The sequence below is a fragment of the Saccostrea cucullata genome, unplaced genomic scaffold (assembly GCF_032062105.1).
Source record: "Saccostrea cucullata isolate Sc308-1 unplaced genomic scaffold, CSIRO_AGI_Scuc_v1 ctg729, whole genome shotgun sequence".
NCBI classification, from domain to species: Eukaryota; Metazoa; Mollusca; class Bivalvia; order Ostreida; family Ostreidae; genus Saccostrea; species Saccostrea cuccullata.
In genome coordinates, this window is record NW_026933670.1 from 313,231 (window position 1) to 338,798 (window position 25,568).

At 34.3% G+C, this 25,568-nt stretch overlaps 2 protein-coding genes across 4 annotated transcripts; one reads left to right on the forward strand and one right to left on the reverse strand.

Moving 5' to 3' along the window:
• Window positions 1-174: 174 nt before the first annotated feature.
• Window positions 175-3,507, reverse strand: LOC134238877 (protein FAM241B-like). The gene is made up of 3 exons (XM_062720992.1): window positions 3,423-3,507; window positions 3,097-3,209; window positions 175-1,328 (listed from the first exon to the last, which is right to left on the reverse strand). Exons 2-3 carry the CDS (start codon window positions 3,196-3,198, stop codon window positions 1,014-1,016), a joined length of 417 nt encoding a protein of 138 aa, XP_062576976.1. The 5' UTR covers window positions 3,199-3,209; window positions 3,423-3,507; the 3' UTR covers window positions 175-1,013.
• LOC134238876 (annexin A7-like) lies at window positions 3,459-20,500 on the forward strand. 3 transcript variants are annotated; one of them, XM_062720991.1, is made up of 16 exons: window positions 3,459-3,587; window positions 3,856-4,019; window positions 5,935-5,979; window positions 8,432-8,711; window positions 10,387-10,419; window positions 14,825-14,837; window positions 14,868-15,084; window positions 15,186-15,345; window positions 15,688-15,782; window positions 16,612-16,725; window positions 17,030-17,120; window positions 17,441-17,520; window positions 17,767-17,979; window positions 19,538-19,613; window positions 19,759-19,871; window positions 20,073-20,500. In XM_062720991.1, exons 2-16 carry the CDS (start codon window positions 3,873-3,875, stop codon window positions 20,193-20,195), a joined length of 1,800 nt encoding a protein of 599 aa, XP_062576975.1. In that variant the 5' UTR covers window positions 3,459-3,587; window positions 3,856-3,872; the 3' UTR covers window positions 20,196-20,500. The 3 variants fall into 3 exon arrangements, with proteins under 3 accessions (XP_062576975.1, XP_062576973.1, XP_062576974.1); XM_062720989.1 differs by having other exon boundaries at window positions 14,825-15,084; XM_062720990.1 differs by having other exon boundaries at window positions 14,825-15,084; window positions 15,189-15,345.
• Window positions 20,501-25,568: the final 5,068 nt, after the last annotated feature.

Here is a 25,568-nt window from a genome sequence, read left to right on the forward strand (position 1 = left end):
ACCATTCTTGGAACACTCCAGTTTAAACAATATAAGTTGAAAGGGTTACTTAATATTCTTCATATTATATTTTGGAAATGTTTTATTTCTAATACTTAATTTGTAATAATTTTATAAAGGCTCTTAACACTGCATAAAAAAAGATAACTTTGATGTAAACAAGAATAAACTTAATTTACTGTATAGATTTTTGTTTATTATATTAGCATAATGTGGGGCCAAGATACAATATTCATGCATTATTTGTAGTACACTGTGTGTTCAACAAGCAAGCATTTCTTTCATTCACATTCAGTTACTTTTAACTTTTTTCCAAAGGAAAAAATCTGTTAACTGCATTGATAATACATGCATATCTTTTATGATTTGATTTCCTCTAACACAGTCCCCTCCCCTTTCCAGTATTTCCCTGGCTTAGAGCTTCCCTGAGTGCAATGATGTCATAATACATGTGTATAAACAAATTCTTCAGACATTTTCACACAGCTAAAACGAATTGTGAGTCAAGGAAATTTAAACTGTTAACATATGAGATATTACAGCTTTATTACAGTTTAACTGTCTCTAACATGTAAAAATAACAGTCACATACAATGTATTTGCTTTATTTAACCAGCTGCATCACTCACAGCTTTGTTGTAGGAATGTTCAATTTCATGCCATACATACTTAATTTCATTCTTGCTATTCTTTCAAAGTATTGACTTTGTACATAGAAATCTTGCAAATGATTGTTAACAGAGAATATATGACTCTCGTACAAGGTGTTTAATGGCTAACAGTACTATACATCACTTTTTATGCCAAAAGACTTTATTTTAGCATGATTAAGCAAGAAGATCTGCTTGCAAAAATGTTATTCTTTCGTATATTTTGAATAGTACATATTATATACAAAAATTATCAAAAATGTTGTCTTCCTTATGAATACAAAATGCCTTTCCTGCTAAAATAAGGTGTTGGAAAATTAAAGTGATCTACAGTATACATGTACATGTATATATAATTCCGATTTATCCCAGTCTATGCCCCCCGCCACCAGCTGCCCTCCTCTGACCTCCTGCCTGGCCAGTGGCCTGACTAGACATTACGACAAGAAACAGAACTGCTCCAAACAAAAGTCCAGGGAGTCCAAACAAGAGAGTAGCAAGAATCATCCCCACTGTAGCAATAGGCTCTACCACATAGGGTCCTACACTGAAACGGGGTATTCCCAGGTCTAGGAGTTTTTGGTTAATTAGTGTGAACACTGAAACTTGTCCGTCACCTTGACCCAGAAATCCTCTTCCTGCTCCAGGCTGCTGATCACTATCATGTTGCACAAAACCCTTTAAGGGAAAAAAAAGAGACATGATAATTAATTTATAAATATTCCTAAAATATCCTTATTTCTATAGGGAGTAGTTTCCCATGGGAGCTCAAGTTATAGACTTATTTTCTCTGTGGGTGTCCCTGATAAAAATCAGTTCAAAACAAGAGGCTCATGGGCCATCATGCTCATCTGATTGTCAGTCCATTGTCCTGCTTTTCTTCAGAGGTTGATTTTTGAAATATCACCCAATTTTTTCAAGTGAAAATGTTTTCCAAATTGTGCTTCTCTCTAAAGGCTTAAGAGTTGTAATTTGACCAGCCTGAATGCAGGCAACATTTAGATGCTTTATTAACCTGCTAATATCAGATATGAATGTGCTGTTCTATAAGAAATTTTCAGATTTCTTTTTTTTATCAATGGTCATTGATTTTCAACATCTCCTAGGTAAGGACTGTAATTTGAAGGAGAAAGTGACACAGACAGACCAGATCAGATCAAATTTGAGTGAATGCAATTCACATGAGTCAATACTGGTTCCACCTTGATGTGACCCCACCCTACCACCAATGGTCATTTGGACAATTAATTTAGAATCTACACTACCCAACATCCCCAATGGTGCTTCCACATAAGTTTCATCTTTTCTGACCCAGTGGTTCTTGAGATGAGGATTTTTGAAAGATTTTTCCTATATATTTCAATGTAAAACTTGGATTCAACAATGATTTCCTATTGTGGCCCCACCCTACCCCAGGAGTCATGATTTCTACAATTCAGCATTAACACTATCCAAGGATGCATTGATCCATATGTTTCAGTTTTTTGGCCTGGTGGTTCTTAATTAAGAATATTTCTAAAGATTTTTTTCTTCAATGTATATATTTCAGGGGTTGATTTTAACAATATAAATCTTGGATTACCCAAAAGGACCCAAAAGGAACCCAAAAGGACCCAAAAGGACCCAAAAGGAACCCAAAAGGACCCAAAAGGAACCCAAAAGGAACCCAAAAGGACTCGAATTAATATATTATAATACATTGAAAATTAATAATTTGAATTAAATTATGAATATTATATTATAAATTTACCTAAAAATTGGCAAAAACATACATTTATATTGTTTCAACTTTTCTTAAAGAAATAACATACGACTTTTATAACACATCAATCATTAAATTTAAACTTTGATTTCTTTTAGCTGAATTTAACAAAGTGCACTGTATTATTCTATTAATCCTTCTGTTTTATTATATCTTATTATATGATATTTGATAAATAAAGAAATAAGTTTATTTAATGAAATGTTCAAGGCATATGGTATCGGGGATGGGTGGGGGTGGGGGATGGGGGGGGGGGCTCCCACCTCAACCCAAACACGCACTTTACCCTAGTTTTAGTTTTAATAAAATATGAAAGTATTCATTATATATCCATTTAATCTCTTTATTTCATGTCCTTTTGGGTCGTTCTTAATTTCCTTTTGGGTCCTTTTGGGTTCCTTTTGGGTCCTTTTGGGTCCTTTTGGGTTCCTTTTGGGTCCTTTTGGGTTCTTTTGGGTCCTTTTGGGTCCTTTTGGGTAAATCGACGCACCGAATCTACACTATCCAAGGATGCTTCCACATAAGTTTAAACTTTTCTGGCTCAATGGTTCTTGAGAAGAAGTTGAAGAAGTGAAAAGTTTACAGACAGACAGATGGACAGCTAGACAGACAGACGACGGACAATGGGTGATCAGAAAAGCTTTCAGCTCAGGTGAGCTAATAATGTGAATAAAACAAAAGTACCTGCCGTGGCCTTGGGGAGTTACTTCCCCTGTTTCCGGCTGCCTGTTGGGCCCTGGGGTCATCATCTGGTACTATGTCTCCATTACTTAGAATTCTGACCATCGCAATCAGTGCTGTATCAGGCAAAGAAAACAATGAAATGCAATCTGATTACAGAATCATCTGCTGGGAATGACGAGTCTGCATATTGTCAGATTGTTGTTACATTATTCATATAAAAATACAGCAATATCACAATATCATATTCATAAGAACTGTGTCCTTAATTGTTATTTAAATCATTGTTATTTTGAATATTAAAAAGGAAATTGCAATTTTAACCATACCTTTGCGTTTTAGTGAAATTTATTGTAGGCTAAATAAATGAGACGTGTATGTTTACAATCCACATACTGATCTTACCTTACTCGCAAAGAAGAGTTCCACATACCTACTGTTTCCTGTTTACTGACTAGCCGCTAGATTGATTACTTTCCCTACATTTATTAAAAGTATGTATTTATGCATGTATAGGTCACCACAGTATAGCAAGGTGTTGTATTTTTTTGAGTTTTGTTTAAATGACATATCTTACGTTTGAAGGAAGAGTTAATACTTTGTTTTGCAGAAGAGGTGTGTCAATATTAGGTGATATCACTACGGCTAAGTGCTACTTTAGACATTGAGCCTCCATTCTCTCTATTGAATTTGATTTTTTTTTAATGAAATTCTATAATAATAATAATAATGATGATGAATGGCTTTTGTCATGACATTCAGAAGCATAAATCTACAACATGGGGAAGCATAAGAAACATAAGCATGGACATCGAAGCAGCAGCAGCAGCAGTAGTAGCAGCAGCTCAAGCTCAGATGAAGAATTTAAACATCTTCCTAAAGCCGAGAGGAAAATGAGGAAGAAAATGAAGAAACAGATGAAAAAGGTTATTACATTTTACTATATGCCATTCCGCTAAAGCTATCTTTGTCCGTTTTTGGGGGGGATAGTCATTAGTGAATTCAATTTACCGGCCAATTTTTACCACTTATGGAAATCCCATATCCTCTGATTTTTGAGGTCGGGATAACAATGATAAAAGTGTTATTTTCAAATATCCTGTCTGTATTGAGTGGAAAAGTGAATGACCATAATTTCTGAACAGATGTACAGTAAAACTCATTTAGTGCAAACATGGATATTGCGAATTCATGGATATAGGGAAATTATCTTGGATCCCCAACTACACAAATTTAACAAATTCCTTATATGGATGTAACGAATTACGGATTAGCGAAGTAAATTTCCAGGTCCCAGTGACTTTGTTATAACCGAGTTTTACTGTTGTACCAATTTAATTAATGACCCTTGTGCGTAGGTAAATAACTATTCCATTATCTGTGATTTTAAGGGATAGGAATTATCCTTCAAGAAAAAGGAGACTATCTAGACCTCTTAGACTAAAAATTCAGTAGATTTGCCATGGGTCAACTTTAAATAATTGTAGCCAGTGGTCAGAACATCAAAAAGGACCACGTCTGGTATACTAGGTTCAATGATTTATTGAACATAGAAAAAAAAACCTGCAATTACACACAACATATAGACAACACATGGACAAACATTTAGACAGATAATTAAAGCATAATAGACTTTTCTTTAGAATATTTACATTTGCAAATGTTTTCCTTTATATAACACTACTGAAAGCATTAATGCGTATCTATAACTGTATATTTACATTTGCAAATATCTTTCTTAGATGAACCTATTGAAGAGAAAATATGTTCAATTCTGTGTGAATTTCATTTGGGGGTCAGAGGTCATAGCGCGACCGGATCACAGAGCGATGTGATATTTTGACCAAACAACTTCTAGGTCATTGCCCGTCACTACATTGCAATAAGTTTGCCCGTTCCTGTAATAAATACAATTTAACTTGAAATGTATTCGTTTCAAATGTAAATATAAGTAATAAACAACAATGTTAAAAAGTTCACTGGGAAATGAACTTTTAGTTGGTACGTGATCAAATCTACTGAGATGCCCTTCGGTCTTCACAGGATTTGATCACGTGACCAACTAAAAGTTCATTTCCCAGAGAACTTTTTAACATTGTTGTTTATTTCTTAAATAAATACAGGTATGGGGTCAAGGGGTCATAGATGTGCCTATAGATAAAGGTTCGACATAATTTCTCTGTGACGTCATAAAGGGTCGACGCACGTTCAGTAGATTACATACATGCCTTTGGGTTTGAAAAATAACGCATTTCACATGTTAAAAGTCACAATCAGGCAAATATAAAGTATGAATAAGTCACAAATGTAAATATAAGTAATAAGGTATCATTTTTAAACATATATTGGGCTATAAATACGGGTTGGTACAAGATTAAATTCATCATTAAGCCCTTTGGGCTTTATGGAATTTAATCTCGTGACCAACCCGTATTTATATCCCGATTGATGTTTAAAAATGATACCTTATTTCTTAAATATATTGCATAAATTTATCTTACCGGGACACACACAAGAATCACAAATATTACTGTCTGTATATTGGTAAACATCTAATCCATTCAACAGCTAGGCTAAGAGTGCCCGATGTTAGTTTGTGCAAGTGGGAATTCAGTGAATAGTATTAAGTCATGTGACCGTCTGTCCTGTGTCTAAAAATAACAACTACCTCATTCACACATACAACATTCTCACATATTCGCAGCGCAACTATATATAGCATTGAATAATACATAAAACTGGTTGCATAATTATATTTTAATACTTATTTTTCCAGTAAGCTACAGTGTCATCACACTTTTTTATTACAATGTTGTTTGATTCTACCTGTTAAATTTGTAGGGAAAGATGCCTCATGGTATGGGAATGCCTTCAACCCATGGCTCTGTAAGTATCAGTTTTATGTGTGTTTATAATATATTTATCACATTAATTAGTGTTTGAAACTCATTTTAAAATTAGCTAGACATGCAGGGCTGACTGCTAGTGAAAGTTGTCAGCCCTGCCAAAAATGTACCAGCCTGAAAAAAAATTGTCTTTACTAAGTTTGTTTTAGCAATGATGTGAATCATGTGATGGGCATCTCACCATATATTTGATCTGGGGTCTATAGGCTAAGGAATTCTACTCGTTTGCTTGTTACACTTTGCAACCAGTAATAATAGTTGATTTGAGAGAGTTTTATCAAATATCTGTCTTTTTTAGGTCACCTGAGTTACTCAGGTGACCTATTGCTATCCGTTTTCGTCCGTCGTCGTGCGTCATGTTTTGTGTGTTGTGTGTTGTGCGTCGTGTGTTAACATTTGAACATTTTCAGCTTCTTCTCTGAAACCGCCGCACCAATTTCAACCAATTTTGGCACAAAGCATCTATGGGTAAAGGGGAACACAAATTTTGAATTTTGTGGTCCCCACCCCCCTGGGGCCTGAGGGGTGGAGCCAAAACCACGAAAATTAGTGCGATGTTTAAAAATCTTCTTCTATACTCCTGGACATCAAGCAGGCAAACTGTTGGCATGAATGTAATGAGCATAGAGTCCTCTACCAAAATTGTGAAATTCATGGCCCCAGGGTCAGGGGTTCTAGTGCTAGGGCAGGGCTATATAGATCATATAGTGAAAATGCATAATTTCTTTGAAAATCTTCTTCTCTGCTCCTGGGTATTAAATAAACTGACCAAGCACATAGTTATGATGAGCAAGATTGCCTCTTCTAAAATTGTGAATTTTATGGCCCCAGGGTCAGGGGTTCTGGTGTTAGGGCGGGGCTCTATTGGTTATATATATAGTGAAAATGCATAATTTCTTTGAAAATCTTCTTCTCTACTTCTAGGTATTAAATAAACTAAGTAAGTACATAGTTATGATGAGCCAGAGTGCCTCTTCTAAAATTGTGAATTTTGTGGCCCCAGGGTCATGGGTTCTGGTGTTAGGGTGGGGCCCTTTTGATTATATGGTGAAAATGCATTAATTCTTTGAAAATCTTCTTCTCTGCTCCTGGGTATTGAATAAACTAACCAAGCACATAGTTATGTTGATCAAAAATCCTCTTTCAAAATTGTGAACTTTATGGCCCCAGGGTTAGGGGTTCTGGTGTTAGGGCGGGGCTCCATTGATCATATAGTGAAAATGCATTAATTCTTTGAAAATCTTCTTCTCTGCTTCTGGGTATTAAATAAACTATGTAAGTAAATTGTTATGTTGATCAAGAGTGCCTCTTCCAAAATTGTGAATTTTATGGCCCCAGGGTCAGGGGTTCTGGATCTTAGGGCGGGGCTCCATTGATCATATAGTGAAAATGCATTAATTCTTTGAAAAAATCTTCTTCTCTGCTTCTGGGTTTTAAATAAACTATGTACCGTAAGTAAATAGTTATGTTGATCATGAGTGCCTCTTCCAAAATTGTGAATTTTATGACCCCAGTGTCAGGGGTGCTGGTGTTAGGGCGGGGCTCTATTGATCATATAGTGAAAATGCATTAATTCTTTTAAAATCTTCTTCTCTGCTCCTGAGTATTAAATAAACTTAGTACATAGTTATGAAAAGCAAGAGTGCCTCTTCCAAAATTGTAAATTTTATGGCCCCAGGGTCAGGGGTTCTGGTGTTAGGGTGGGGCTCTATTGATTGTGTAGTGAAAATACATTAATTCTTTGAAAATCTTTCCTTTGGTCCTGGGTTTTATGCCAGTGATCCAAGTATATATATTTATGATGAAGAAAGGCGCATCTAGCAAAATGCATATTTTTTATTCTCCCCCCATCCTCCCTGGAAAGGGGGTGAGGGGGAGGGGGTACAAAGTCTGAAAATAAATTAATGCTTTGAAATCTGCTCTTTGGTATTAATCAACTATTTTATGATAAAATTTGCAAAATTTTGAAATATGTGGCCCCAGGATCAGTGGTTCCTTTGGGATGAGGTGCACAACTGGTTATAAAGTGGAAGTGCATTTTCTCTTAATGTTACTCTGATCTACCTCTGGGTATTAAGTAAATAGAGTAAGCATGCTAAGTCTACAGTTATGATAAGCAAAGGTGCCTCTTTCAAAATTGTGAATTGCAAATTTCATGGCCTCTGGTTTAAAACACGAACCAAATTTAATTGTTTGAAAGTTGTTGCACAATACTCAGGTGACCTATAAGGCCCGTGGGCCTCTTGTTATTTTAATTAATGGAAAATTTTAGACGTCCAGCCTGGCGTCACTACGTGCAAATCTTATCGTCCGTGACAAAATTTGTGCGTCTCGGGCGGTCGGGCACACGGTTATTTCAAACACTCTTAACAAACAATTTTGCTTTTAAAGTAAAAATAAAGGGAAATAAACATTGGTCACACTCATTGTAGGGTTACCCAGGAGTAGTGGTCTCAGGTGGTGGTGGATACCCAGCAGGAAGTTACCCCCCAGGCCAGGGGGGCATGCCACCAGGTGGCGCTGGGTACCCAGCGGGCGGAGCAGGCTATCCGTCAGGTGGGGCAGGTTATCCAATGGGTGTTGCTCCAGCACCTGGGGTGCCACCACCTGCGGGATATTCAGCTGGTGGATTTGTTCCAGCTGGCGGTGCCCCGGGGTATCCTGCCCCCCCTCAGCCTTCCTACCCCCAGGCACCCGGGGGAAGTTATCCAGGTATTTTTGGTCTTATTAATTTATTTTCAGTTTCATATTACATGATATTTTTATACATGTTTATTTTCTCTAGCACAAATACAGGTATAACAGACATGTATCAAAAAAATCAGCTGGAGGTGGGAGATGGGATTATTCCTGAATGCCTCATAATGTTGACTGCTAAAGCTTTAATTTCTCAGATTTTTTGATTTCTGCAATAGGATATGATAGCATATACATTTACAATGTGAACTTGCATGGAGTATGATACAACAACAAAAAATGTTTATAAAAATAAGTGCTTTTTCGAAATGCAAGATTTGGAGTAATGCATACATATTAGGGATGTCAAATCGGTCAATTTTTATTACTCGGTTACTCGGAATCGAGTAACGGTAAAGTGTAAATAAATAGGAACAAGTTAATTGATATCTGTAAAACATGGTAAAGTCTTGTAGAAATAAAACCGATGGGAGGTTACCTGCAAATGCGTTGTAACAATTATGACCACTTTGTACCCGACAAAATTTTTTTTAAGTTCAATTTATTTATCAGGTAAATATGAGAAATAATATCATAAATTGTTCACAGTGTTTTTGTTTCAAAAATAATCAGTTCTGTTCCGTAATTGTAATATAACTCTTTGATGCCTTTGACGCCCAAGTGAAAAGTTGTCAGAGCTACATGTACGGTATAAACTTGATCAAGTAATCCTATAACAGAGAGGATTTATACGATCTTCGTACACTTTTTGATCCGAGATTTCATAGAATTACGATACGGTATGTTTTAGTTCGGAGCAACTATGGACATAACATTTTTAAAGCATTTGCTTTCAACCATTTGCATTAATTGGCATGAAATCAAACGCATATCAACAATCGCACGTGCAATATCGTGTGTCTTTCCCCGAGAATTTACGGCTTCTTGGAGAATTGACAAAATTATTTAATTTATTTAAATACAATGGACCTTAAATGATGTTCAATGAAAACAAATAATTAAGCAAACTAAGCATAAGGGTAGAAGACAGTCGAAGGTGAGAAAAGCCAGGTAGGTACATCAGGTGTTTGGTCACGGTAATTACTGTATAAACACTGCCACTGGCGATAACGGTCATATAGGAAACCCTAATTACTGTATGTACAAGTGCAATGAACATTTTACGTTTTAAAATCGATGTTATAATGCATTAATAAATATGTAAGCTAAGAAATATTTAAAAGTATACTGTAGACGTCCTTTTTTCCACGGGGTCATAATTCCGCGGATTCTCAATTTCTGTTTTATTCGCTGGTAGAAAATTACGCGGATTTCTTAAACTGTCACTATAAATCTTACATTTATATCAATTTCCGCGGAAAATTTGTGACCGCGTACATAGCGTAAATTAATCCCACGCGGAAAAAAGTACTTCTACAGTACATCCGAGTAATCGAGTACCGATTTTAGTATTCGATACTCGGACGTTTGAACGAGTACGAGGTTAACCGGGTATGAAAGAACATGTTATATATATCAGGAAACTCACTCTGTATTAACAGTGTATATACACTCAAAGCTTGAGGGCCTGTAACATTGAATCAACTGTTTTGAGTTATTTTGTTCATTACTTTGATAAACTTTTAACGTATATTACCCTCAACATATTCCTCTTCTTAATCCATGAATCTGATATTTTTCTCTTTCCAAGGACAAGTACCACCTCCTGCTCAATACCCTGGTGGTAAGTACTAATCTGTACACTAGTGTACAGGCTAGTGTTACTAAAGCTACTATACAGACTAGTGCATGTACAAATATACTGAAAGAAAAAAGAAACGCATAATAGCATAATAGCGAAATATATTTAACTATATAGCCGAAAATTATGAAAATTGGTCAAATGTGTATTTTGATTACTTTGCACTAAAATCGCTGGTCAAAATTACTCAACCATGAAATGTATGGCGTCACGTAGGGGAAATGATAACAAGCCAAAAACACGTGCATGTTGATGATGACAATTTTATGATCACATTTTGTGGTGCTAACGACATTGGAGTTATAGACATCGTTTTATTTGCAATCAGTATAAATTTTGCAATTATGGTAAACTGGTTCCAGCAATTGAATTGCGTAAGTGAATAAAAAGGCAACAAGATGTTGCTGTGCAGTTTGTTTTAAACTTTTCAACAAAAAAAGGTTTTTCAGTTGTCAGAGAGTAAATTAAAAGATTTCCAACCAACCATGGCGGTGACGTTGACGCGTAACAACGTCACATCACGACAGGGCTTTTCATCATGTAACCTCGGTTGTTGTCAAGGTTTTATCACTGAAGCCGATATTTATACAGCAAACTATCATACCAATTTTTTCACCCTAAAATGACAGAAATTCTCTGCTCTTATTTGGTCCTCGGGCTTAGCAACTTTTACGTCGATTTTACTCTCACGCTCGCACGTACGCGTCGTGTGCGTAATGTTTTTAGCATGTTCACACTGGGAAAATGTAGCCAGTGTTTGTCGAGACTTTCTCACAAACATTCACGTGTACCAAACCAGCTAGATTCTGTAAATTCTATCCTAAAATGAAAATTCGTGGCACTCATTTGGCGGGGGGATTTGTTGGCTTTGGAATAATACAGCTTCTATCAATCATTAAGACTATTGTCGGAAGAGTTGAATAATAATCAAATGAGAAAGATAAATGCTCTGGTGAACTCAATGCACAGGAAAATCAAGGCTGTTACCAATGTGCAAGGGAGATGATGAGAATTTTCATTTTAATTATGGGGGGTATCGACATATCAATTTCAATAACTCAGGAATTATCAGTCAAAGTCACACAAGATTTTGGCAACTTGTAGATTAAAATGAATTAAAATGTTTGATAACAATACTGGAAAACATTTTCGAAATAATAGTTTTAATTTAATTTAAAAGTAAAATATGCGTTTCTTTTTCCTTTCAGTATACATCAAAGTCACTAGTGCATGATGTATATAAATTATATATAATTATGTTAACCCACCATACGGTACTAGTGCATGCTCTTACACACACAGTGTATACATGTATTATGTTTAAAAAAGTACATACTAGTGCATGCTTAAAGTACTACACAGTAACATTTTAAACAGTTATTACTGCACTATTACCAGTACTGAAACAGATTAACATAGATTTAGTATACATGTATTACCTTACATGAAACTTTTTTTAGGAAGGGCAGGGGCAAGGGGATTAGTTACATTGCTATAGATGGGTAATTTTTTTAGTTCATAAGATCTAGATAAAGACTTAGGATTTTGAAAACTGTTATAATGTTAAAATTTAGACAAAACTTTTAAAGACATCACATAGAGTCTTTAATACCCAATTGGAGTCACAATGATTTCAGAGCTTATTCTTCTTTTAATATTCTTTTGAACTTAATTGATTATCCTAGAAATTACAAGAGACTTCTAGAGATACATAATATATTACACAAGTTCACATAAGTAATAACTAGAAGCACAGTATAGTAACAAAAATATGTAACCTTGCTCACAGTCCCCTCTGTGTAGTACACAGGCAAACCAAGAAACAGAAACATCCAGTTAACTGATTATTAGTAACAATTTATCTGATGTCAGAAATGTCCTTATTTAAAAATAAAAGGCCAAATTAAATACTGCGGCCCAGTGGTAAAGTATAACTGAGTTTCTGTTTCCATTGCAGGCTACCCGCGGTAGTGACATGCTTTCTGCTATATACATGGAAGGTCTTGATACCGACCTACATATACAATATACCTCATAACATAAAGGTGGAAGTTTAGGATATCGTCCCGCATAATGCTAGTCTTGGGAGTTTAAAGATTAGCTCTTCTGATTTATTTTTCTACAAACTGTGCATGACTGCTGTTTAATGTTGTGATAAGTATCTGTTATACATTTAGTTTTTTTTTAATTTTTGACTTGTTACCAAATGAATGTTAATTTCTTGATAATTTTTAATTAATGGTTAGAATTTAACATTAACCTTTATTGAATGTTATTTTGTTTTTTGTAAAATTCTTTTTATGAAAAGCTATACAATTTTCTATTTTAATGCAATATTTTTATCATACTATTTCTAGAATATGTTCACCGGTACTTATTTGCTAGTCATACTAATATTTGTAGGGGGAAAAAATTGTAATTTTTTTTAAATAAATAAAAATCAGATATGCTAAATTCAATATTCAATTGTATATAATGATTTATTAAATTTCTTTGTCATTTGAAGGTGTGAATAAATTTTCTTTTTTAAAAAGTTAGTTTATGTTATTCTGAGCATATATTAATAAACATGTAAATACAGAATGGCAATTGTTACATTTTGGTAGAGGTTTACTTGTATTTTAAATGATTTAAATAATATTTGTCTCTTAGAAAACTATGCAACAAAGAAAAATTCATAGATTTCATTTAATTCAATCTAAATAGTTCTGCAATAATTTTTATTTATGAATTACCAGTATTCAACTGTGATATTTTATAAACATCATTGTACAAATATGTGTGAAGGTACAAGTCATTTTCAAAATGAAAGAATTTTGCAGTGTATATCTCAAATTCTGCACAACTGTTACCTTAACAATCTACCATTAATTTATACTTGTATTTTCATGGTGAAATTAAAGTTGCATGCTCTTGAAAACTGAACTACAGAATTAAGAAAAATTTACTTGCATTACATAGGATTTTAAATTGATATTATGAAATATAGATTTTGTTTGAATGATTCTAGACAATAAATCCAGCAGAAAGTTTTTTATTTAATCTTTTTTTGAGATTCTTACTGTGGTAAACCAAAGGTGAAAGAAAGTTAATTTATCTTGGCAACTAAATGTATAAACGCAAACAATATGGAATACTTGAGTTTATGGATGTAACAGTGTATAAAGGCCTTGTCAAGAGAAAGGAAAAAATGAGACAGAATTAATAAAAAGTATACTAATTAATACATAAGAACTAGGGATGTAAACCAAAGGCTTTAATCGAACGATAGGTTTAATTTTATTTTTTTTCATATTATTTTCAATTTAGCTAGTTTACAATATACTACGCTATCAATATTATACAACGAATTTCTGAATTGTAAACATGTATGTATAAAAACACAAATCCAATGTATTGGATTTCAAAATTTATATATTATGCACATTTTATCTAAATTATGGATGTCCTTTCTTTACATAACAGTGCCCATAATTGAAGCCAAAAGTCCGTTGTCTTTGAAGTAAACAATTAAAGAAAGGAAAAAAATGAAATTTTGTGCAAACAAACAATAATTGTATGAAATTAATATAAAAAGCATACTGACCCCAATTTATATGTATACGATTTTGTAATAGTTTTTTAATTAATACTTTTTTGAATAGTTGTATTAATGAATTTACAAAACTATATTTTGACAATCATTAACAAACATGTTTGATTTTCTTTAATCCGTTTTTTATTTTTTTGGTCCGGAGAACTTACTTTAGGAAAGATTTATTTAAAGACTGTGTATACATTATGTTTGATTGATTCGGCATATGATACATCATGTTTGATGTTACACTGCAGAATTCAAAATTACTTTGATGAAACACATTTTTAACGAATAACCGACTAAAGAAATTCTAGTCGATAGTCGGTATGATCGAACGATAGTCGAGTACTCGAATATTCGTTGACATCCCTAATAAGAACTGATGCTTATGAATGTTTATATTTTGCACAAAAACTTTAATTATTCCTTACTTTAATTGCCTTAGCCATAATTCCTCATAATTTTGCCTTTTGCAATGTCAAGGATCCAGCTTCATAAAACTACAAGAGGCTTGTAAACACTTGCAAGGGAAAGTAGTATTGACAATTTGTAGGATTGAGAGTGGGAGTCAAATATTTTGGACTTCATATTTCTGGTATTTTGTCTTCAAATTAAAACAAAATTACTTCAAATGAAAACAGGATCTTTTTACTACTTCATTCTGAAATATTCTTTGTAATCTTTGTAAAGTAGAACCTTATTTTAGGACCATGCACCAGTACATAAATGCAAGTTCTAACAAACCCTAAAATATGATGACAAAATAGATAAAGTGCTTATTCATATAGTTTTAAATCTTTAATTTTCAAGGAGCCCAATCAGCTGGTTACCCTGGGCAACAGCCAAGTCAAGGTGGTTACCCTGGGCAACAGCCTACATCCTCCAGTGGTTACCCAACACAGGCCGGTTATCCTACCCAGCCCGGGGGTTACCCAGGGCAGCAACAGGCTGGAGGTTACCCCGGGCAACAACAGCCTGGAGCTTACCCAGGGCAGCAGCCTCCACCTGCACAGGTGGGGGTACCTGGACAGCAGTCATATGCTCCTCAAGGACAACAGGGATATGGACAGGTAAACTGAATTATAAAACTTTTCTTACCTTAGATGATTTATTATGCTCTGCTGGGTAGTTTTGTCATTATGTGGATGATTATATTTTCATTATACATCAGCAGACACCAGGAGGAGTGGCTTCTGCCACAGCAGGAATGGGTAACATGCAGATAGGAGGGGGAGCCATGGGAGATATTCCACGCCCGACGATTCGACCAGCCAATCCATTCAACTGTGAGAGAGACACTCAGGTCCTCCGAACTGCCATGAAAGGATTAGGTACTGTATAATAAAAAAAGTATAATTTAATTAAAAAAACATGCAAAGTTAAATATGATTTTTAGTTTTTTCCTAATCGATTTTTCAGTTGTTGAAATTTATACACCAAGTAAATCAAATGTCAACAAATTTATTTTAGATAAATTATCATGGGAAATATCTGATTATATTAAAATAAAAATTATTCATAAATTGGTGTGTCTTCCCTGATAGATTAAGGTTTATCATTGTTCAGCATTAAAATTAGGATACTTGAATGATGAGTCAAAGATACAGCATTAAAATTAGGTACGATATTATTACTTTTGGCCAGCTAGATTATGAATCGGTAATGTTTTGTAGGCACTGATGAGAAGGCCATTATAGATGTAATCAGCCATACATCTAACAAACAAAGACAGGAAATTCTCATCATGTTCAAAACCATGTATGGAAAGGTTTGTAAAATGTCCCCATTTTTAGTTCACCTGAGCCGAAGGCTCAAGTGAGCTTTTCTGATCAAAATTTGTCCGTTGTCTGTCGTTGAAGTCGTTGTCGTTGTCGTCGTAGTCGTCGTAAACTTTTCACATTTTCATCTTCTTCTCAAGAACCACTGGGCCAATTTCAACCAAACTTGTCACAAAGTATCCTTGGGTGAAGGGGATTCAAGTAACGCCCTTTTGTCATGAATTAGAGAAAAATTAATGGCAGTTTTAAAAAACTGAACCATGAGAAGGCCATGACCCCCGGGGGTAGGGTGGGGCCAAAATGGCCAATTAAGGTTTTACATAGGAATATATAGAAAAAATCTTTAAAAAGCCAGGAAAGATGAAACTCATGTGGAATCATCCTCAGGTAGTGTAGATTCAAATTTGTGGGGCCAAAATGGCTGATCAAAGTTTTACATATGAATATATATAAAATTTTTTTAAAAATCTTCTTCTCAAGAACCACTGGGCCAGGAAAGATGAAACTCATGTGGAATCATCCTCAGGTAGTGTAGATTCAATCAAATCAAACAAAGACAGGAAATTTACATAGGAATATATCAAAAAATCTTTAAAAGGTTTCTCAAGAACCACTAAAATGTCCCCAGTTTGTTTTAAAATGAAAAGTTTTACATAGGAATATGTTGATTTCAGAGGTATAACGTTATTTTTGTTTTTCAGTAAACTTTCAGTTCTGATCTGATATGTGCTTTTTCCTAGCCAATTGCTCTGGACCTTTTGTTTTAAATGAAAGTTCACCTGTTGATTTCAGAGGTATAATGTTATTTATGTTTTTCAGGATTTGATTTCGGATTTGAAGTCTGAATTGTCAGGGGATTTGGAGGAATTGATTCTTGCTTTGTTTAAGTCCACTGACTACTATGATGCATGGTGCCTGAATAAAGCTATGAAGGTACATGTACATACAACACCATGAAATTAATTTATATCCAGAATTAAAAATTACAAACAGATACATGGATAGGTACATGTATTACAGTGTAGCTGGTATGAACATGTAGATGCAGATATGTTTATATGTATGTGTATGTATGTATGAGGTTAATTTCATACAATTAATTCCATATGTTGAACTAAATATACAGATGTTTGCATGGTACTTGTAATATTATTTAAAAGTATGACAACAATTTCATTTTGATGTTATGTTTTTCAGTCAGAGGTCAATTTTATTTTTTTTTTTTTTTAATTTGTAGGGAGTTGGAACCAGGGAATCAATTCTGATAGAAATTTTGTGCACAAGAACAAATGCTGAGATCAGAGGCATCAAAGCCGCATACAAACAACGTAATGTATTCACATGAAACACACTTTAAAATAACTACATAATATGTAGTCAATTTATTAACTTTTTGATGTATATTCTTAAAAATATACTTTAATCAAAGAAATGAGAGGTGATTAAAATTATGAATTGTGATGGTTTTATAATATAGTTTTCTATGGTGAAGCAGTTATCAAAATATTCTGTACAAACCAGGTCAAAGTTGCTAACAAATAATTCAGTGCTTTTACAATCTACTGCTAAGCACTCTATATTGTGTCTGTTATAGTCCAGCTGGTAAAAGGACTTGTGATTTGATTTTGGATTATGTTCGTGTTTTCAGACTTTGGTCGAGAGCTGGAGGCAGACTGTGTAAATGAAACAAGCGGACATTTCAAAAGGCTGCTAGTGTCGTGTTGCCAGGTAACCAAAGAAATTTTTAGTATTATATTTTTAACACTGTATTTTAGATTTTCTTATTAATAACCATTATTCTGACAGAGTAACTAGTTTACCAATTGCAGATTTCCATCCCTAGGACATATATTTCTCCTTATTGTTTTATCCTGAAATTTATTCAATCAGGTACTTTCACTGATTTAATTAAAAGACCTTTTTCATCAATGCATTGCTATTCTTTACAAAAAAATCTGCTTTGTTGAATTGCAGGCAAACAGGTCGGAGTTGACAGACAGTCAAAGGCAGATGTTGATGCAGCGTGGGCCAGAAGCTGTGGTAGACCGGGCACAAGCCCAGCAAGATGCCCAGAAACTGTATGAGGCTGGCGTCAAAAAGTTTGGAACTGACGAGTCTGCTTTCTTGGCTGTTCTTTCAATCAGACATGAATTTCAACTGAGAGCCACATTTGAGGAGTACCAGAAAGTAAGAAGGGGGAAAAATGTTCTTTTTTGTATTTTGGTGTGCTTTACATGTGCTTATCCATAAAATGATTGCTAGTGTTTCAAAACTAGGCCAAAGTAAGTATCGAATATGAAACTGAATCTGGATTAAATACTAGTAAACGATAGTTTTGAAATTTCATTAACTTTTACATTTTATGTATTAATTTATGCTAACTAAAAGATATTCTAATAAATAAAAAAAAATAGTATAAAATTTCAAGGACCAACCAGAGGCTAAAAAGTACATTCACTGTAACTGTGTGTGTTTACTGTGTATTGTTTAAATAGTTAGGCTAGTTATGTTCCCCAAACGAAGTTGGGGAACATATTGTTTTTACTCTGTTTCTTATTATTATTATTATTTTTCTTCTTCCTGGGTACTTTTTTGTCTGGGAGTGATCTTGTAAACTACACATCCGACTTAGGTAAAACCTTTTTAGGGTCAGTAGGCATGTTATGTAGATTTGCGGACGAAGGTCATTTTGCGCGCACGTGCTTGCAAGAGCGTGCACGTGCAACACGTGAAATGACCGATTTAATTGATATAGGCGTAACTTTTCAAATTTTTGAGGAAATGCTTTGAAACTCATAATATAAGGATATATTAGTAGCACAGACAATATGACATGGTCAAAATAGCAAGCTCTCACGCGCATGCACGTGCGCTTCGCTCTGATTGGCTGAAACTAAAGTCTCAATATCTTTCTTGTTTTTTGACGAAATCCTTTGAAATTTCGAACATAGCCATACATTATAATATCCTACAACATGATATATAGCAATTATCATGAAAACACGTGCATGCACGTGCACTGCAATCTGATTGGCTTAAACTTTAAATAGCTATAACTCCCTTGATTTTCAACCAAACAGGACGGAATTTGGAACATAGATAGATATAATGGACTTCTACAAAAAGGTATGGTCACCATGCACATGCATCCACGTGCGTGTACATGCGCTGCAATCTGATTGGCTGAATTTTTAACAGGTATAACTCCCTTGGTTTTCAACTAAACAGGATGGGATTTAGAACATAGATAGATGTAATGGACTTCTACAAGAAGGTATTGGCACGTGCGTGCACGTGAAAAAAGTAAAATAAAAAATACACTTGAATGAGCGTATTTTTTAATACTTTTGGATTAGATACTTTAATATTTAGTATATCAAAATATATTGATTGTGTAGACAAGATGATATGGTCATTACGCACATGCATTCACATGCGCAAGCGTGCAATGCTTAAATATGAATGAACTTGGTACACTTCTGGGTAAACGTTGTTAAAGTCTTAAATGCAAAGAGTTTGTCCTATTTAATGAAGCCTCCAGGGAACATGGCACCAAAAGGGAGTTGTGGAGCGTTTGGGGAACATCTGTAACGGTCCCCGTTACAATTAGCACTAGTTTCTGCGTAATATATATTTTGCATGTTATTTCAAAAAACAGAGTTCCAGGCAAGATATTATTTAAGTGTCCTTGTACTGGCTTGCATTTTCAATACAGTACTATAAAATATAATTTTTATATTTTTAGCTCTCTGGAAAGGATATCTTGAGTTCAATAAGTTCAGAGATGTCAGGAGATCTTGAAGATGGATTTAAAGCAATAGGTATGCTAGATATGTTACTACATTTACTTATCTCATAATTCCCATGAAGCATTTAACATAGAACTTCGTGAATATATTGCATATTTGATGTTGGGAGTTGGTTTAACTCTATTTGAATGTATACATTCAATTTGTTTCTCCTCAGTCATGAGTGCAAAGAACAGGCCAAAGTTCTTCTCGGACAAGCTTCACAAGGCAATGAATAGGATAGGAACTGATGACTCCACCCTGATCAGGATCATTGTATCTCGCTCAGAGGTTAGACACCAATACTTAAGTAGCTGATAGACTCAGCAGTTATTATAGATGTTTCTCTTTTTCTTCTGTCTCAAAGAACAGAGAACTAATGTACATATTATATTCTCCATTCCATAGGATTAAAGTTCATTTGACAGTCTACTTTGTGTAGAGATTTCTATACAAGATGGAATCATTATAAAATTCTTTTTTTCTTTTCAGATTGATTTACAGAACATCAAGGATCAGTATATGAGGGATCATGGGAAGACCCTCCATGCCGCTGTATCCTCAGAGACCAGTGGGGACTACAAGAAACTATTGCTGGCTCTGATTGGCCAATAGACATCATACTTCTGATTGGCCAATAGATAAATTTATTGTTAACCTCTTACTTCTGCTAGGCCAATAGACAACACTTATAACCTCTTCCTTATCAAATTGACTGACATACGTTTCTTAACTTTTGAGAATGTATTGTTATGAAATTGAAAATTGTAAAGTAACTGTAAAACCTTGAAGTTTAATGCTAGCTTAAATAGGATATAGACTTATAGTTTATATACATATCTTTGTAACTTTTTATAATACCCTTGTTGTGCATTTATATATAATATGGAAGTTGTGAGGATTTTAATTCCATCCTTTTTCTTGTTTTTTTTTTATTAATTGGTTTCAAATTATTTACTGTAGTATACATTGATATTCATTAAAGGTACTTGGACACAGATTTGAAGTCAATATTTTCTCTATAATATTACAACTTATATATATTTTAATAGCATTTCACACAAAAATTAATTAAAAATCTTATTTCATTTAAAAGTTCTTATAACTTCAAATTTTTTGGCGGGTTTGATTGACACATCCTTGCACTTTCACAAATTTTAACCTTATTCTTAATCCTTAGGAAAAGTGGCAATCTTGTTGTGTATTTATGAGAAATATTAAAACTTTTATCCAGAAAAATAATTTTATTCAGAGTAAAATATTAGAAAGCAAAACTCTTTCACAAGTATCGTCATTCCGAACTAAGAGTTGTGTACAGAGTTTAGCAAATGGAGCACACTCGTGTTATGTACACAGTTTTTGTAAACAGGGCAGGAGTTCTGTTATTGTTTATGTTTACAATTCAATGGGTGCGTTCAAGCGTCACAGTCTGCTTACTTCAACTGCACCGACTGACAATATATTGTGTGTTTGTTTTGCTTTCGAACATGTCTACTCTGAATTTTCTGGATTGTAGTATTAATATTTTTCATTTATTCAAAACGAGATTGCCACTTTTCCTAAGGATTAAGAATAAAATCAATTTGTGAAAGTGCAAGGATGTGTCAATCAAACCCACCAAAAATTTTAAATTTTAATATCTTGAAATAAGATTTTTAATTATTTTTTGTGTGAAATGCTATTATATAAATATTGCATGTAGTTGAGTGTAACATTGAAAATTTTTACCCCAAGAAAACCATTGTCAACAGAGGTGCAGCTGAGGTTGACAATGGTTTTCGAGGGGTGAAAATGTTCAATGTTACACTCAACTATATGCTATATTTATTATATTATACTGAATGTTTTATATAAATACATATAACAGTGAACCGTGCGCGCATAAATTCTGCGCAGTCGGTATTTTTTGTAATACCACCTGTCGTTAAGCAATGTTGACTGTTGCTACGCAGGAGGGCGTGGCCTCATTATTCAGTGGGTAATAGTGTTTTTCAACAAATGTTTCTGGACGAATCAGATTCAAGTAATTTACATGAAAGTATAATATTAAAATATATAAGTCGTAATATTGTGGAGAAAATAATAACTTCAAATCTGTGTCCAAGTACCTTTAAATAAATTTCAAGACAGTTCAAGTGTATGAAATTTTTAGCTCTACTGGTCAGAGACCAGAAGAGCTTATGCAATAGTAATGCGTCCGTCGTCCGTCCGTCTGTCTAGCTGCATGTCCATCTGTCTGTCTGTCTGTAAACAATTTTTCAAAATGCTACTCCTCCTACAGTATTGGTCCAATTTCAATATACCTTGGCACACTAGTAGACTACAGTAAGATACATAAGTCTGTGCATCGGTTTTTGATTTCGATGAACGATGTTGCTGTGGTTACTAAAAATAGAAATTTCTGTAAAATTCTTTCAAAATGCTACTTCTCCTACAGTTTTGGTCCGATTTCAATATAACTTGGCACACAAGTAGACTATACTAAGATACATAATTCTGTACATCGGTTTTAGATTTCGATGAACGGTGTTGCCATGGTTACTAAAAATAGAAATTTCTTTGAATTTTATTCAAATGCTACTTCTCCTACAGTTTTGTCCAATTTCAAAATAACATGGCACACTAGTAGACTACACTAAGATACATAATTCTGTGCATCGGTTTTTTGATTTCCATGAACGATGTTGCCGTCAGGTTACTAGAAACAGAGAAAAAAAAAAGAAAGAAATTCTTTCAAAATGCTACTCCTCCTACAGTTTTGTCCAATTTCAAAATAACATGGCACACTAGTAGACTACACTAAGATACATAATTCTGTGCATCGGTTTTTGATTTCCATGAACGATGTTGCCGTGGTTACTAGAAATAGAGAAAAAAAATAGAAATTCTTTCAAAATGCTACGCCTCCTACAGTTTTGGTCCAATTTCAATATAACTTCGCACACAAGTATACTACACTAAGATACATAATTCTGTGCATCGGTTTTTGATTTTGATAAACGGTGTAGCCCTGGTGTTACTGAAAATAGAAATTTCTGTGAAATTCTTTCAAAATGCTACTTCTCCTACATTTTTGGTCCGATTTAAATATAACATGGCACACTAGTAGACTATACTAAGATACATAATTCTGTGCATCGGTTTTTGATATCGATGAACGGTGTTGCCCTGGTTGCTAAAAATAGAAATTTCTGTGAAATTCTTTCAAACTGCTACCCCTCCTACAGTTTTGGTCCAATTTCAATATAACTTGGCACACGAGTAGACTACACTAAGATACATAATTCTGTGCATCGGTTTTTGATTTTGATGAACGGTGTTGCCGTGGTTACTAAAAATAGAAATTTCTGTGAATTCTTTCAAAATGCTACTCCTCCTACAGTTTTGGTCCAATTTCAATATAACTTGGCACACAAGTAGACTACACTATGATACATAATTCTGTGCATCGGTTTTTGATTTCGATGAACGGTGTTGCCGTGGTTACTAAAAATAGAAATTTCTGTGAAATTCTTTCAAAATGCTACTCCTCCTACAGTTTTGGTCCAATTTCAATATAACTTGGCACACAAGTAGACTACACTAAGATACATAATTCTGTGCATCGGTTTTTGATTTCGATGAACGGTGTTTCCGTGGTTACTAAAAATAGAAATTTCTGTGATATTTTTTCAAAATGCTACTCCTCCTACAGTTTTGGTCCAATTTCAGTATAACTTGGCACAGAAGTAGACTACACTAAGATACATAATTCTATGCATCGGTTTTTGATTTCGATGAACGGTGTTGCCGTGGTTACTAAAAATAGAAATTTCTGTGATATTCTTTCAAAATGCTACTCCTCCTACAGTTTTGGTCCAATTTCAATATAACTTGGCACACTAGTAGACTACACTAAGATGCATAATTCTGTGCATCGGTTTTTGTTTTTAGCTCTACTGGTCAGAGACCAGAAGAGCTTATGCGATAGTAATGCGTCCGGCGTCCGTCCGTCTGTCTGTCTGTCTGTCTGTCTGTCTGTCTGTCCGTCTGTCTGTCCGTCTGTCTGTAAACAATTTTTCAAAACGCTACTCCTCCTACAATTTTAGTCTGATTTCAATATAACTTGGCACACAAGTAGACTACACTAAGATACACAGAATAGTGCATGGGTTTTTGATTTCAATGAACGGTGTTGCCATGGTTACTAAAAATAGAATTTTCTGTGAAATTCCTTTAAAACGCTACTCCTTCCACAGTTTTGGTCTGATTTCAATATACTTTGGCACACAAGTAGACTACACTAAGATACATAGAATAGTGCATCGGTTTTTGATTTCAATGAACGGTGTTGCCATGGTTACTAAAAATAGAATTTTCTGTGAAATTCCTTTAAAACGCTACTCCTTCCACAGTTTTGGTCTGATTTCAAGATAACTTGGCACACTAGTAGACTACACTTAGATACATAGAATAGTGCATCGGTTTTTGATTTCGATGAACGGTGTTGCCATGGTTACTAAAAATAGAATTTTCTGTGAAATTCCTTTAAAACGCTACTCCTTCTACAGTTTTGGTCTGATTTCAATATAACTTGGCACACAAGTAGGCTACACTAAGATACATAGAATAGTGCATCGGTTTTTAATTTCGATGAACGGTGTTGCCATGGTTACTATAAATAGAATTTTCTGTGAAATTCCTTAAAAACGCTACTCCTTCTACAGTTCTAGTTTGATTTCAAAATAAGTTGGCACACAAGTAGACTACACAAAGATACATAGAATAGTGCATCGGTTTTTAATTTCGATGAACGATATTGCCATGGTTACTAAAAATAGAATTTTCTGTGAAATTCCTTAAAAACGCTACTTCTTCTACAGATTTTCTGATTTCAATATAACTTGGCACACAAGTAGACTACACTAAGATACATAGAATAGTGCATCGGTTTTTGATTTTGATGAACGGTGTTGCCATGGTTACTAAAAATAGAATTTTCTGTGAAATTCTTTAAAAACGCTACTCCTTCTACAGTTTTGGTCTGATTTCAGTATAACTTGGCACACAAGTAGACTACCCTAAGATACATAGAATAGTGCATCGGTTTCTGATTTCGATGAACGGTGTTACCATGGTTACTAAAAATAGAATTTTCTGTGAAATTCCTTTAAAACGCTACTCCTCCTACAATTTTGATCTGATTTCAATATAACTTGGCACACAAGTAGACTACACTAAGATACATAAAATAGTGCATTGGTTTTTGATTTCGATGAACGGTGTTGCCATGGTTACTAAAAATAGAATTTTCTGTGAAATTCCTTTAAAACGCTACTCCTCCTACAATTTTGATCTGATTTCAATATAACTTGGCACACAAGTAGACTACACAAAGATACATAAAATAGTGCAATGGTTTTTGATAAGTACATACCAGTAGAGCTACAGTCTCGACAGAGACTTCTGGTTTGTGAACGGTGTTGCCTTGGTTACTAAAAATAGAAATTTCTGTGAAATTCTTTCAAAATGCTACTCCTCCTACAGTTTTGGTCCAATTTCAATATAACTTGGCACACAAGTAGACTATACTAAGATACATAATTCTGTGCATCGGTTTTTCTTTTGATGAGTGGCAAGAATCATTTTTCTATTTATTGCTGTTTTAAGTCCCAACTGCTACTTTTCGCTTCCTTTGTTTTAAGTATAAACCAGTAGAGCTACAGTCTCGACAGAGACTTCTGGTTATCATTTGCCAAAAGTATCCACATATTTACATTCCCATGAATGTTTTTATTTTGTGAATATATTGATTCGATCATTGAACTTACAGTATAAAGAAGTAACCCACGAAATTACGTCTCCATGAACAAGTAAAAAGTCGCTTGCCCAAACACATTAATCCCCATCAACTAAAATGATTCCACAGTAACTTTTGAGTGGTTGGTGCTAAGGATTTCATAAAATATATTTCTCTTATATGTTTTCTGACCATATCATTGTTATGGT

Coding starts and splice junctions, on each gene's coding strand:
- LOC134238876 (XM_062720989.1), top strand. CDS start 3,873: ATGGGGAAGCATAAGAAACATAAGCATGGACATCGAAGCAGCAGCAGC. Junction 10,420..14,824: donor TCCTGCTCAATACCCTGGTG/GTAAGTACTAAT, acceptor TTAATTTTCAAG/GAGCCCAATCAGCTGGTTAC. Junction 17,121..17,440: donor CAAAGCCGCATACAAACAAC/GTAATGTATTCA, acceptor TCGTGTTTTCAG/ACTTTGGTCGAGAGCTGGAG.
- LOC134238877 (XM_062720992.1), bottom strand. CDS start 3,198: ATGGTCAGAATTCTAAGTAATGGAGACATAGTACCAGATGATGACCCC. Junction 1,329..3,096: donor ACTCCCCAAGGCCACGGCAG/GTACTTTTGTTT, acceptor TTTCCCTTAAAG/GGTTTTGTGCAACATGATAG.